A 16,873-nucleotide genomic window follows, 5' to 3' on the forward strand; every position below is an offset into this window, starting at 1 on the left:
GCTGGAGATGGCGTGTTTTTAATGAGTTTCTATTTAAAAAAATCAATAATTAAAAAAAATACATTTGCATAAGTTCCGTAATAACACAGCCTATCTAATATAGGTAGTAAATAATTGGCAAAGAACGCATTAAAAAAAAGAAAATTCAACACGAATAAATCCTTCTTATTTTAAATTCGTTAAGAAATAATCGTTTCTAATATATTTCTATATGGACTACTAATTAAAAAAAAATTAAATATGGCAGCACGTCATCTTATACGATTTTTTTACGATCCGTCATAGACACAATTATATTTTTTGTACAATCAGGATTCATTGACATAGGCATTTAAGTAATCATCAAATAATAATATTTTTACTGGCTTGCAAGACGAACGAGCCAGTTTATTTATAGACACGAGAAATATAACACCCACATTGGGCTCTACAATTGTACATTGACCCTGACAATGTAATACTAGTGCTCCTTTATGTCTGTGGTCAACGGTGACCACTTAACATAATGTGATACATTACTTCACGTGCCTATATTCGCAGATTAATATCAAATTCATGATCATGAATGGTTAAATGTACTTACGAGTTGTAATTAATAATTAGATTAATATTATAATATGAAGGATATTGAAACAATATGAATATATTGGACTGAAGTCCACTTGAATTATTTTTCAAATGTTTTGTGATCGGAATTATTATCGAGAAAGGATGAAACCAATTCAAAAATTTGGTTGAATAAAATTTAATTGAAATTGTTTTGACTGAGGTATACTTGTTCTGAGGTATCCGTGGTCGAAATCTAGAATAATCAATGGTATAGAATGTGCATTAATGAAAAAAATGGCGTACCGAATATCGTCGAAATTAAAATCAGAACTTTTTAATTCAAAAGTGTAAGACTATAAGTAGTTAATTGGAATAGTGTTGTGTTTAATCTAAAACTGTTTGCATAGACTGCTTAAACATACTTAATTATATTATACAATCATTAAAACCATAGTCATGGAATTATCTCTTAATTATTATTCTCAAACCGAAGATTCTACTAAGTAGTGGTCCTTGCACAGGGTGTTTACTTCACAGCACTTGCAATACATGAATTTAAATGAATTTTGTTTTGTAATCTAGTAATGCTACGAAATGCGTCACCGTTGATCTATTTGTCGTAAGATGAATGGGTCTACCCTATACATAATTATAGCACGTAGGAATGGCGGACGTGACGTAGCATCATGTCATTATTGAAAATAAATGATTCTTTAACAGAAGCCGCTGTTGGATTTGTTCCAAAATGCAATACATATATAAATAAAATACTCCACGCCCTGATTTCAAACCACGTGTAAATTTAAACGTAATTTTCTTATAATACATAATTACCTAACTGTTATTTCAGATATTACATGAATCTCGATGAATTAATATGCATTTAATTAATTAAAATATATTTATATCAGTAACATTATCATATATAATATTATGTGATGTTTTACGCGTTATTTACAAATTATATATGTAAATAGTGTTTAATTATCTTTTATTAATCACATCGTTCAACTGTTATGTAAGTAATATCGTTTAGATTCTTACGGTTGTATGTATGTACATATACACAACGCACACATACAAATAAATTACGTAATTCATTTTTTTATTGTCATGATATGCAGGACAGGCAAATAGAGAATCTGATGGTAAGTGATCACCACGTGACGCTGTCTGTGATATATTAACCATTCCTTACATTTACAATGCGCTATCAACACTATATACTCAAGTATATACAATGACATTTCGTATTGTTGTTTTGTGGTAGAATAACTGACGAGTAGGTTGGTAAATCATTATTTTCATATAACTAAAGCTCTTAAAATAAAAAAAAATGAAAAGCTAGATTGTTTTAAACAAAAATTACTTTGGAAAGACATTCAGAGCTCTGTAACTATTTTGATAACAGTGAAACGTTTTTTTTGTTTAATGATTTATATTTATGGATTACAGATTTATGTTTCTCGGAGTCACTTGTCTCCTTAACGACACATCTTAACGTTCATCTGCCGAGTTTAAAATTAAAACGAATTCCGATCTTCTGCCAAAAATCGAATGTTTTTGTTTATTTTATTTGAGCCAATCGAATGAGCTTTGAAAACGTGACTAGCACGTTCCTTTTTTGAATTACGAATTTATGCTTTTGTTTTAATTAAACGATTTCTTGGCGGTTAATTATTTATATGATGATGGAATTCGGAAACGACTACTGCCAGTTTTGGTCAATACGGCTATTCCCGTGGATGAATATCAACTCGCAACTGCGCACGTGTGGTCATAACATTTTTTATAGCTTTACCTTTTATTTAAATTTTTTTGTTTGCTTTTTTTCGACATGTTTAAAAAATGTCATTACAACAACAACAGTCTGTAAATTCCCACGGCTGGGCTAAAGGCCTCCTCTCCCTTTGAGGAGAAGTTTTGGAACATATTCCACCACGGGTTCTGGATTACCATCTGGGTTTGAACCCGCAATCATCGGTTAAGATGCACGCGTTCTAGCCACTAGGCCATCTCGTTAAATGTCATTATATCATCTTATATATCACATTTAATTATGTTCCTAAACCTTCCCTATGAATCCTTTTATCTATTAGTGAAAACCGCGTGAAAATCCATTCAATAGTTTTGGAGTTTATCGCGCACATACGGACACACAGATGCGGCCGGGGGACTTTGTTTTATAAAGTGTGGAGATAGTTTACTAGTGTGCAAACTCAAGTGTCTTATCCCTTGATCTTCGGTGCCATAACACGACGAAACAAAATTTTAAACACGACCGAAGAAGTTCAGGAGCTAGCATTGGTAATTACCATACTTCAGGTAACTATTCTTCTATTCTACTTTTTACTTCTATTCTATTTGAATAATTAACAGTGCGTTTCATAGCTTAAGACGTGGATACGGCTGCGGCTAGAGAGAATATGGTTTAATCGCATAAATAGTGTTTTTATTGTGTTTTTGTCTTGTAATGTTGTTAATACAATAATACCACATGTATAGTTTTGTTTGAACTGCAATTTAACAAGCATTCCTATATGTGAGAGGACTATTTTACAGTTTTAGTGGTGATCGTATTTGGTTAATACGCAGTGCCCTTGCAGTGACCTTAAGAGTGACCATTTAAGAACAAAAGAACTTAATGAGCTGCCCGGCTTTATGCTTCGCCTTAATTATTACAAGTAGCCAAATTTCGAGACGATAGCTTAAGGAACGTCTGGTCCAGCGTAGAGCGTGCTTGCTTTTTGAGTTCCTCACTTACCGCGACGACTCCGAGTTCAAACCCCACTAGAACCGATATGCGTTATTAAAAATTATAATAATTTCTAAGTCGCATTATTTATAAGACAAATTAAAATGAAGTTTGCCTGCTGCAATTTGACGACAGGTGTCGCTAGTGACTGCTTGCTGTGTTCAAAGTGTGGTCATAATTATCACTTTAGATGCTTACACCCAACCGAAAAACGTAAAGAAGTATCTCAAGAATTAAAAAAACACTGGATTTGTCCGGAATGCACAATAAATCAACCCAGAACTGCGAGAAACGACAGTACACCAGTGCGAGTACAGACCAGTGAAAGTAATGTAAACCCGCGTAGAGGTGCTGCTTCCGGTACACATGAGGATTTTGTTTTGGATGCAACTGATAAAACATCTTTTATTGAATTGATTAGATCCATAATTTCAACAGAATTGGCCAGTTTAAAAGGTGATTTTAAAACTTCTATGTATCCCATTCAAGAAGAGTTAAAAACATTTAAAAAAGAATTTCAAATAATAAAAGAAAGTTTGGATTTTATAAATTCAAAATTTGAAGAAATTAATAAACGAATTGAATGCTGCGAAGGAGAAGTGAATGTTTTATCTCAAAAATGTATGGAAATCGGTAAGCTGTGCAGTTCTGTGGAAGAAATTGAATTTCATAATAATAACCGAGAACAGTGGGCCCGAAAATCTAATGTTGAAGTTTATGGAATTCCAGAAAGAAAAAATGAAAACCTGATCTCGTTGTTAGAAACAATTTTTAATAAAACAAACTTACAATTTAATATAAATACGGATATAGACTTCATCACCAGAGTCGCTTCTAAAAAAACCGATGGGAAGAAATCTAAACCAATTATTGTGCGTTTCATATGTAGATGGAAAAAAGATGAATTTTTGTCCGCGGTTAGGAAACTTAAACTGAAATGTTGTGATATAGGCTTCAATGGTAACAATAACTCAATATTTTTTAATGACCACCTCACTAGTCTAAATAAAGCCTTATTGCAATCTGTGAAGAAAGCGGCAAAAGAAAAAAATTACGAGTTCGTGTGGGTCAAAAACTGCAGTATTATGGCCCGGCGTTCTAACACAAGTCCGGTTTTGCATTTCGTGAAGTCTAGTGATTTAAAAAAAATTGTATAAGTAGCTTTGTTTGTCTATCTCAAATATTTTATATTGTTTTATATATGTTAATAATTCTGTTTTTGGAATCAAGTATTTTGAGCTCAACTATGGGACGTCAAATTATTTTATGTTACTATTTTGGACACGATTTTGGACATAAAAAATTATTGATTTTAATAATTAACACATACCTAAATACGCTCTCTCCTGCGAATATATTTATAAAAATTAGTAACATGATATTTATTCTTTGTGTTTACAGTGATTAAAAATTATTCAATTTTATATCAAAATGTACGCGGCTTACGTACTAAAACTAATTCCTTTTTCAGGAAAATAATAAATGTTGATTATGATATTGTTTGTTTAAGCGAAACATGGCTTTGTGAGGGTATTTTTAGTGAAGAACTTTTTGATTCTAGATATTCAGTGTATCGACATGACCGTAACTATGATAAGCTCGGTAATAGTATGGGTGGTGGCGTTTTAATTGCAGTGAAGTCTGACATATCGGTTCGTTCATCATTATCAATTGTGGTTAAAAATCATGCAGCCGAGATAATTAAGGTCTCTATCGCACTTGACTTAGAACCCATATCAAAACGATTTCATGTTTATTGTTGTTATTTCCCTCATGGCAGTTACCATAGTGAATGTCTTTGTGATTGTTTTGAACTTATTTCGAATGAAGTATTATTGTATCCTGATGATGTTTATTTAGTAGTTGGTGATTTTAACATATCTAATGCTGTTTGGGATAGAGTTGGAAAATTTATGAATCTACGTAATTTTAATGATAACGACCCAGGTATTGATTCTATATTTAATTTTTTAAACTTTACTGATTTAAAGCAGTTTAACTGTGTCCCTAATGTTAACGGACGATACTTAGATCTAGTAATTTGTAACACACATTGTACAGTATGCCCAAGTGACTTTTATCTCGTTAATGAAGACGCTCACCATCCGATACTTAATATTCAATTAAATCTTTCCAATACTACCCAAAACTTTTCAGTTCCTCGTAAAATTCGCTTATTTCAAAAAGCCAACTATGACGAAATCAATAACATTATAGCCAGAACCGATTGGTATGACTTATTGAGCGCTTGTAATGTTTCTGATGCCGTTGATATGTTTTATGAAACTATTAATTCTATAATATCTCAACATGTTCCAACAAAAGTTATGAAAGGCGATAAACATTTCCCCTTTTGGTATTCTCGCGGATTAATCAAAATTATTCGTAGCAAATTGCACTTTCATAGGCGATGGAAGATCTATGGCCGATCATCAGACTACGACACGTTCAGTCTTTTACGGGATCGTCAAAAACAAGTGCAAATTGATTGTTATGATACATACATATATCAATCTGAGATAAAAATTAATAAAAACAGTAAGTTTTTCTGGACTTTTGTTAAGTCGAAAAAGGCTGCTGCTGGTATACCTGATCATATGTTCTTTCGGAATGAGGTGGGTAATGATGGTAACAAAATATGTCAGTTATTTAATGACTATTTTAAGTCGGTTTATGCAGAGCCTGTTACCAGCTTTGGCTCCCCCGGAATAACATCGAGTAATCATGCCTCTTGCTGCAGTAATTTATCGATCGGTTTTGTTACACTGAGTACTAACATCATTAAGAAATATTTGAAAACGTTACAAATAGACAAGGGTTCGGGGCCTGATGGGTTGCCGCCTATTTTTTTGAAATCATGTTACGAATCTTTGGCTTATCCACTTTTAATATTATTTTCTAAATCGTTAAGTTCTGGAATTATGCCCGACGCTTGGAAGCGCTCTTATGTTGTACCAATATATAAGTCTGGTGACAAGCATAATATTGAAAATTATAGGCCAATTTCAAAATTGTCAATTATAGCGAAGCTTTTCGAAAAAATTGTTTATGACCAAATTTACCCTTGTCTTAGGCCAATGTTAATTAATCAGCAACATGGGTTTATAAACAGAAAATCCACGGAAAGCAACCTATGTGAATTTATCCACCATTTATCTACTGGAATGGATCAAGGATACCAAGTAGACGTCGTGTATACCGATTATTCTAAGGCATTTGATAAGATACCACATGCATTATTAGTACATAAACTTGAGAAATCAGGTATACATGGCGATCTACTTCGATGGCTGTCTTCTTACCTTGAGAATCGTAGTCAAGCTGTAACAATTAAAGGACATACTTCTTCTTTCGTGCCTATATCTTCCGGTGTACCCCAGGGTTCGCACCTCGGTCCTCTACTGTTTAATATATTTATTAATGATATACAAATAGTTTTCGAGAATTCAAATATTCTTCTATATGCTGACGACATGAAAATCTTTAGACGAGTAACTCAAACTTCTGATTGCAAACTCCTACAAAATGACCTAGACAGATTATGTAAGTACTGCTCAGACAACTATTTGTGTTTAAATGTAAAGAAATGTAATGTTATCTCTTTCACTCGTAAAACTAAAGATATTAACTTTAATTACCATCTAGATAACAATATTATTGCACGAGTTACCGAGGTGCGAGACTTGGGTATTTACATTGATAGCAAACTAACTTTTAAGTCCCACATTGATTACGTTACAGCTAAAGCTTTCCGAATGCTTGGATTTGTTTAAAGAGTAGGTAGGGATTTTAAAAACGCAAATACTTTAATACTTTTATATAATTCGTTTGTTAGATCGGTCCTCGAATATTGTTCAACTGCTTGGAATCCCTTTTATAAATGCCATATTATGCAATTAGAGAAAATTCAGCGCAAATTTATTAAACATTTGAGTTACAAGTTTTTGCCGCATAATCAGAATATTTCACACATTCCATCTTTAGAATACCGTCGCATGGAAAGAGATCAATTGTTTTTATTTAAGATACTTCAAAATTTTGTAGATTCACCCTATCTGTTACAAAATGTATGCTTTAGATGTCCTAAAATTAATACGCGTCATCAGTCCCTTTTTCATTTACCTATCATAAAAACCAAATATGCTCAAAATACTTTTATTTTCCGTGCCTGTGATAAGTATAATAAATGTTTTTCCAATATAGATTTTACATTGTGTACAAAAAAAAGTTTAAAAAAAGAAATTAGTAATGTCTGTAAATTGTAATTAATTAATTTTATTTTTGATAATTTATGTTTAATTCATGATTTTTTTTTTTTTTTTGAATAATTGTCTTAATTTTCATTGATATTATTATTATTTTGCTCAATGTCATCAATTTTTATATTTTAATTTTAATCTGTGTTTTCTATTTTGGCCAACGTGTGTTTATATCTACGTTTTATTCTTCTTAGCTCCAAATGAACTTGTAATCGGTGGAAACTTAATTGGTTTATGTATTTATTTTTATATGAATTATTTTCAATTGATTGACTGTAATACTGTTTGTTTCCCAATAAACAAATAAAATAAACAAATAAACTATTTCTTGTCAGACATAATCAATTACCTAATTGCCTGACGGGAATTTTATCCAGGACGGATTTGTTGTATACCTGCTTGAATGTTGTGATTTTAAAATATACAGTTGACGATTCATGACTATGTTGACAGGATCAGTTAACACTATCTCTCGTGCCAAAATCCATGAAAATATATGACCTCTTTTTATCATGGCTTGTTTTCTCATATATATTATGTTATATTATATAATTGTTTGATATGTAAGAAAACGAAAGATCATGGTTTAATAGTATGATAATCTTAATGGGGGCAGGTTAAAGTCGCCATAATCTTTATCGTAAAACATAATGTTTTGAAAACATTAATCTTGTAACATGTACAAAACATCAAAACGGCAATTAACTACATAAATAATATTAAATAAATTTCTCCGAAATTAGCTTTATCTTCTTTTATAAGTTACATGTATATTGGTTTAGTCAGTTTCATTTGGAGGACACAGAAAAATTCTCCCTTATTTATGAATCCCTAATATTTATTGTTTAATAATATAAAACAATATTTTATTATCTTACCTCCAACAGGATCTGATTCATCGACGTGGATCATGTCGACTGATCTGTAATAAAATAAAGATAAATTAAAAACAATGTTAAATATAAACTCGTTTATGGTCAAAATATACAAATTTATTAGTATAAAAAAATCTGCAAAACAAATAAAAAAGTGACAATATAAAATATGTCATTTGATGTCAATTAATTTAACAATCAAAATTAAATTGCAAATTCTTCCATAAATTTAATCACAAAATTAGTCATTAACCGCAATAATTCAAAGTTATTCCATATGCAATGTGTTATAAATAAGTAAATGAGTAGTTTTTAATAGGTACTTGAAAATAATGACTAATCCGATTTGAAAATAATCAATATGAGTGCAATTTTACATTCAATTATGTTAATGTTATTTTTTCACCCATCAAATACTTTCATTTGTTCAAGGGTCGTCCCCATAAAGCCAAATATTATAAAAGGAGTTTGACTTAGTAATGTAGATGTTAAAATAATAATTAAAAAAAGCTAGATGCTATAAATAAACACAGAATTGTAAACGAAAACAAGAATTAATTCAATAAAATTGCTATTCGATTATATTCAGTTATCAAGTAAGATAAATTTTATTATCCATGAATATTTTGCCGGCAACTTATTCTTTCTATATAGAAATGTTTTCCGTCAGGATATATATTATTTGTCAAGCTTATTCAAGGGCAAATAATCTTTGTTTATACAAATAAGAGGTTTCCAAGTTTACCGTATAATTAGCTCTCGAAAATGGGTCAGCTATTCGGGTTTACGTTGTTGTGATTTCAGCTGGCGACGTCTCTAGCGAATGCACGAGTATTAAATGCGGTATTGTTATATGCAACACTTCGTTTTTTTTTTTTATGAAACTGGACAAGGTTTTCGTGTATAAATTTCTTTAATTATTTGTTCACGATACTGACAATTATTATATTGAATTAATTGAATGGTAGAAGGTGGAACGCTATAATTACATACATTTTATACGATAACCTATTTGTTACAATAAAATAAAATTTAATTATTGTGAATGATATTTCGTCAGCAAAAATAAATTATGAAAATATAATAATAGCCAAACTATGTGTTAACATGAATGCGTCGTTATATACGATTCTATATTTAAAAATATGTGTAAAACATGTGATTGTGATTAATGTGTAAAGCGAGTTCCTGCATTTTACGATCAACAAAACTACACAAACGGGACAAGGTTAAAATAATAGTGTATTGAATGATTTAATTCAGACGTAACATTTAAAAATAAATTCTTTGATGCATTTTTTTTAAATCTTAAAACTTTGGGAAGCAAAATCCAAAACAATTTGTTTTTCATAATCGATTAATCGTAGCACATTACTTATATTAAGATAAAAAAAAAATAAAACAAAATATTCTTTATTCAAGTAGACTCATATAGAGAGACTTTTGAATCGTCATTTACAGTCTTGATTTTAAAAATCGAATGCATATAGTGCGTGCTGGCTCGTATAAAAAAAAAAACAAAATTGTTCATATAAATTGTATTTTTTCAATCGTGCTATATAATTTTTATTATTTTATCTGTATTTTACATCCCACATACGTTTATTGAGTTTAATATTTTATGCACATATTACGTTTCGCAAGATTTCGTAAAAGGCTGCTCAATATATTTTCTCGTCGAGTTTTATCACACAGCACTGAAAAATAAATGGGACAAGGGCGAGCGTAAATTTATACATTTTGTATTTTAATGTCAAAATCGTACCTATGCTATTCTGTAGGAAGTCACTTCGGACACGAATTTATATTTTATTTAAACCTTACTAAAGGATTTTAAAAACAAAACACCTCTGTAAATCTGTTTATTTGAAAAGATCAACCAGGCAAGTTTCTTGCCGTTTCGAAAACGGTGGTAGTATTTCAATATCGACGATTCAAAAACGCTTCATTGTGAAGTTTTTCATTCTATTTGTTTTGATTTGAGTGGTGAACTATTGAGTAGTGTCTATATTGACATACGGATCCTTTATATGTTGTATATAATTATTATCGCACTCAATGTTCTGGAATTTCACGATCGTATTCGGCAAGTTTCCAGGCTGTTCTTACAGAATAGGTCTGAGATAATTAATTGATTCCGGAACTTCTTATCTGTATAGAATATATTGCTTTCCTAAGTGTCAACAAATGTATATGACAATACGTTAGTCAAATTCTTATTTTATTTATACAAATTCATGTATAGTTATGTGTGTGTATATATGTTCAGTTATATAATTACGCCCAAACAGCTTGATAGATAAATGAAATTTGGCAAGGCGATAGATTATTTATTTTAGGTAAACGAACACTTGTATCTACAATAATTTGATACACGTTTAATTAGCTCTATTTAGTCGACCCTAAAAATAATACATTGGATATATTAGTACTTAAAAATTAAATAGCAATATCAAGTTTTTCATTTAATGGATACCAACGCGTAGTTTTTATTAATTAGATATACATTTAAGTAGATAGGTTTAAGAAGTATTTTAATTGTTTGTTCTACTAATAGTAGATTTTTATTTTTAATTATTATATTCAAAATGGATGCCAGTAGCCGGAGAAGGACCACAGTGGCGTGCACTTGGAAAGGCCTATGCGCAGCTGTGGACAAAATCATTCTGATGATTCAATATGGTAACACCTTAATTATAGTTTAACTCCTTTTCAAATCGGCTGTAAGTTATGTTTTACAAATTGCCAAGGATTTGGACTTTAGATTTCTACAGAGGTGAAAATATCGTGAGCATTCAGCATAATGGAATTATCTCCTAAACTTTTCCAAACGGAAACGAGGTTTAACAAACTGACAATGACACATTCACAGGGGGATAATTCTACTAACTTATAACGGTAATTAAAACTTAGTTTAATCGTATCAGAGGACTAATTATTTATATCAATTGTGTTACGACCCCGTTTAAATACCAACTTTGACCGAACCGCTATTGAATCATTGTCACTACATATTATAAAACAAAGTCCATCAGCTGCGTCTGTCTATCTGTATGTTTGCGATAAACTCCCAAACTATTGAACGGATATTACAGATATTAACACTAATATACAGAGGGATTCATAAGGAAGGTTTAGGTATATAATTTATTATGGATTTTGTGTGAATAACTTAAAATAGAACGACAATTGTTAAGCATATTGTAAAAAACAACAAATTAATAAAATAACTTATGTCCACCCGTGTGAAGCCGGCACGGGCCGCTAGTATCATTATAGGAAAACGACTGCGCGATGATTATGATTCGACTGGATTTCAATAAACTAATTAGTAGTGGAATTTGGAGCCGGGGCGTTAATTTTAATGATATTTACGATAGTGTGACTTTGTACACAGCTGACATAAAGTTTAATAAACAAAATAATACCATACAAAGATTAAATAATTAACGTACAAAAACAACGGAAAATTTCGTCGTTGCAATTAATTTAATGAGACAATAATAGTGTGCGATCGTTTCGATGTAAATATATCTTTCACGAGTCAAGGTGAAATACCTCACGTGGGCGACTGTCGATTGACGAGTAATAGATCCTATAATTGAATCGCTGCTGATGCCCAGCGGATATAACAACGAGGGTCTTAACACCATTTGATGTTCACTTATCAATTCGATGTTTAATTAATCTTGTGCTTAGCGACAACCGAGTCAAGATGGCCCAGTGGTTAGAACGCGTGCATCTTAACTGATGATTGCGGGTTCAATCCCAGGCAAGCGCCGCTGATTCATGTGTTTAATTTGGAGAGGAAACCTGCATGTGACAAATTTCATAGAAATTCTGCCACATGTGTATTCCACCAAGCCGCATTGAAACAGTGTTGTGGAATATCTTTCCAATCTTCTCTTCAAAGGGAGAGGAGGCCTTTAGCCCAGCAGTGGGAATTTACAGGCTGTTGTTGTTTAGTGACAACCTACACAATATTACGACGTTCTATCACAATTATATTATACACTAGCGACTCGCCCCGGCTTCTCTCGGTTGCAATGCTATCAACATCAAATATACTGTTGAATGTCTTACAATTTTCACAGTTATTCAGTCATTTTCTACTATATTGTCATTTTCTACTATATATATACCTTCCTCTTGAATGAAAAAAAGTCTTCAAAATCCGTTGTGTAATTTTAAAGATCTAAGCACAGGGACAGACAGATCAGGCATTTAATTAAAACCTAAATATTGGCAATATCTTAAACGCTGTTGAAATTTATCACTATATGTATCTGTTATGTATGTAGATTATATTTTCTATTAGTCATGCAATGGTATTGGATGTCGTATAAACTATCACCGTAGTGAGAGTTACATATTGAAATACACACATGAATCTAATCTTACAAGATTTCTCATTGAGATTATGAGTGCTACTCCACTCCGATAATGAGACGACCGGTTTTCGGAATGCGGATGCATTGACATTTTACAATTACCTCAGTCAAATATAATATAAAAAGTAATCATTTAATGCACTCCATATTGAAATTGCAAGTAACTGCGTTTGTCTGTCTGTTGCCCTTTCGCTGAATAGAATTTGATGAAATTCGTTATGTAGCAAGCTTGAACATCCAAGAAGGGCATTGACAACTTAAGTATGCTCAACACCTGACTACTAATAGCTACAATTAATAAAATATATGTCATGACAAACACTTAAAATTTCTACCTTTGCGCGAAAGTTTTCAGTGACTGAGATTTAAAAAATAAAATAATTCGAAATAAGAATTAAGGTGATTCTATTCAAAATTAAATATCATTATGACCTATGAAGGGTAAACTATCACATTAACAAAGGAATGTATATTTAGGTACATATTATATTTAGACAAGACATTTATCACGTGTTAAGATCAACCAGACAGACAATCAAGGAAGTGCTAGGACCGGGCAGTACTTAAAATAAACCTCACATTATAGACTTTATAGTTATTGATATAAGGACTATTGTTATTCTTAATTCGGTCCTAAGCTGCATTTACATTCTATTGGCATCAGCTTGTCAATAAATTTCAACGCACGTCAGACATTTGAGCGACGTTCTTATTCTCTGGTCGAAATAATAGTTAATTATATTTTATAATAAATAGTTTCATTACAATGTCACGTATTTACTTGTTAAAATATTTTATAATTCATAAAACTTTTAGGCAATGACCTTTTAACATTAATATTTTGCAATGTTATATTTAAACAAGAACCTTTCCGAAATGTTTTTAATACTTGAGAATATTTGGATCGATGTTATGCATCTAGAGCATTTTGTATTTAAAAAAAAAAAAAAAAAAAACAATCGAACAATTCAAATTTCGCCAATTTTTGTCATTCGAATGTTTTAATTTCTTTTTTTTTTTGTGGCTTTTATTTGTGCCAATAAGACACAGATTATTTCGCCAATGTCACGTGCGAATGTTTTAATTTCAATGGCTAAGAATTTTGTCTACTGTCAGAATAAAAACTTTTTGACATTTGTATGACAATTAATTAAAAAATTGTCAAAATTAATTTTGAATTAAAAGAATATTCTACATAACAAATGTCTTCAATATGATATACTATTCAAAATAGATAAAAATACTATTTAAAATTTAAATTACTTCTTTAGTACTTAATATTTGCGATTAAGGTGTGTGTTTTTTTTTAATTATAATGAATTTAGTGATGCGTCATTGCGACTACAATGCTACTATCTATTGTTTCTTGTGAATTGAAACAAGTATGGCCGTTAATTGATAGTTCACTCATCGAACTAGCACGTTGAGAGCGAAAAAAAGTTTCTCAATTATTAAATTCTTACCTGACATCATTGCTGATAAAATTTTATTGAATGATATGTATTTAGCTTCAAAGTCATTTTGTTATCTTTGTTGGATATGAGTGCAAGTACAAATGTACATTTATTTGTATTTATTTATATCTTTTGAAACTTTTACTTGCAATTTTTGGAGTCAATAATTCTGTGTATATTAATATATTAAGATAATGGATGTGTGTGTGTAATTCACACGACGAAAACGAACGAGCCATTTTTATTATCTTTGTGTGTGTGACAGCTACACGTGACAATCACTACTTGCTACTTTACTAGTGTGCGATACTTAGTGACGAATAGGCTATTTGACTGGTTTTTAAAGTATATGTTGTATTATTTAGTAGAAGTTAAGGAACCCAGTAAATGTTGTGTTTTTTATTTCTAGTACATATTTGCCAAGGTTTACAAGAAAGTGACTTCATTTAAATCAGGAGCGATTTGTCTCACGTGACAAACGTTCGAAAAAATGCATTTTTATTTATGGATTTTTGAATAAATTAAGTATTATTTTCAAGTTTCGTTAGTAAATAACCATTTTTAGACTCCTAATATACTCTGATTACAATAATTCACAATTAATATTTCGCATTGTCAAATAGCCCATCGTTAAGTATTTTTTTGTAACTTTAAACTTTGAATATATCTACCAAAAATTATCAAATAATTCTATTATCAATCGTAGCGGTCGAGGCGATCTTAACGCAGAGTGCTTCTATTTGTCAAGTTATGTTTGTGGCATTATTTATCTTGTAGCTTATACAGCATCACAAGAAGTCAATCTGGGTCAAGCTAAGCTAATCGGAGATAAGAAATTCGGATAACACGAAATTATGTGAGTTTAGTATCTGATCTAGTATTGCTGTCTAATCGAACTGTGATTCTTAATCTTGATTGTGAAAATCTGCCGTATAGTTTCTAGGATTTGAGACTTCTAAAGCTGATGCAGATGATTCAAGAAGACGCAAAATTTAATAATTCCTTCCATTGGAGGTAATCTACCTTTCTCATATATTTATTAATGATCTTTTAAATAATTTATAAGACATCTGTTAAATAGAGTTGGTTTCTGAAATTAGCGAGAGTATACATTAGACTTTGGCACATACTCAATTTTGTAAAATAAAATTATAATGTAAATAATTCGAAACGATGACAGATTTAGTGTTTATTTTATAAATATGTAATAGTATGTGTATAATAGTGTAAAGACACAATATTATACACACACAAACAGAAAATAGCCATACAGATGTACTTCAATAGTGCCACGCAGTTCGTCTAAGACATAATTACGCAAAGTACTCGTAATGTGCAGTAGAGTCGCAGTTAATCGCAATTCGCACCTAGAATGTCTGAAGGCAAAGATATTCTGGACGGGGTCAAGAAAAATGCTAAAAATATAACTATATAATGCATGACTCTGTAAATAAAATTATGTTTTTATGTTTTATTTTTTTCTGTTTATCTGTCATCGTCAAACTTTGGTCGTGTTGTATTGAACACGCCAGCAAGGAAATGTACTTAGTGTTAAATAGACTACCGTCAAACAGCGGCGCTTAGTATTGTTGTTTTCTAGATTCGAGGGGGAGTGGGGCAGTGTAACTGCAGTAATAACAGGCTATAAAGGTTGGGGACCCATGGGTGTGATGCATACATCACCTTATCAAATATTTACCATAGTAAATACCATAGTAAGTAAGGCGCCAGTTACTTTAGGCGGTGGTGGCCACTAATGATGGTAAGCGCCTATAGACACGACAACTGATGTATTGGCCCATCAGATTATCAATAAATAAATAAGAAAAGAGCACTGTATAAATTGAACGCGTTTAACGTATCGTTTAATTGTTTACAAAAGACTAAAAGACGAAAACATTAACACATTACGAACTTTAAAGCAATTAAAATCCATTTAATTTCGAGTTGCCGTAATCTGGACAGGATCTGATATTATCTAGTCCATAGACAAATTCTACTAGTTTTCACACCTAGACACCTAGGTACCCATTCTAGACAACTATGTGGATACAATACTTCTGAGAGTAGGCACTTAATAGAAAAGACGGGGACGTGACATTTTACTGTAACACCGTTTCCAAAACCTCAATGTGACTTAACCGGCTCAGATAGAATGGGTCGACGACACCGCTTTCCAAACCTGTTCTGATAACTGCTTGCTACATATTAACAGTGTTTTCGACAACAATGCGACACATATGAATGATTAAACACACTTAGGCTATTATATTATAATACATTCAGTAGCTCGTCTATCGACTACTAGATGGCGTTGGCGAATTTGGTTTCAAATAGTTTTATATTGAAATTGAGTACGTAATTAATAACGGATTACTTTTACTTAGACACAATTAAAAAGACAAGGCACTTTTAGTTTCAGAATTAAATTGTTTTATAGTATGTTGAGTATGTATGTTGAGTATGTTTATCAAAACTGGTTTCGACAACTGAAATTTAACTTTTTAATTAAGATTTTTTTACAACTTCATGACAAAATGTAAAAAAAAATGTTAACTGTGTGACATTATTGCTCAGCACTATACGTAGT

At 31.3% G+C, this 16,873-nt stretch overlaps 1 protein-coding gene across 1 annotated transcript in view; it reads right to left on the bottom strand.

Annotated features, from left to right (window-relative positions):
* Positions 1 to 16,873, bottom strand: part of LOC124537804 (myosin light chain kinase, smooth muscle-like) — a 41,655-nt gene that overhangs the window by 18,804 nt on the left and 5,978 nt on the right. The window contains exon 2 of the mRNA XM_047114714.1: positions 8,442 to 8,485. Coding sequence (XP_046970670.1) covers positions 8,442 to 8,475 — 34 coding nt within the window. The 5' untranslated portion in view covers positions 8,476 to 8,485. The remainder of the gene's footprint in view (positions 1 to 8,441; positions 8,486 to 16,873) is intronic.

The sequence above is a fragment of the Vanessa cardui genome, chromosome 19 (assembly GCF_905220365.1).
Source record: "Vanessa cardui chromosome 19, ilVanCard2.1, whole genome shotgun sequence".
In the NCBI taxonomy this organism is placed as follows: domain Eukaryota; kingdom Metazoa; phylum Arthropoda; class Insecta; order Lepidoptera; family Nymphalidae; genus Vanessa; species Vanessa cardui.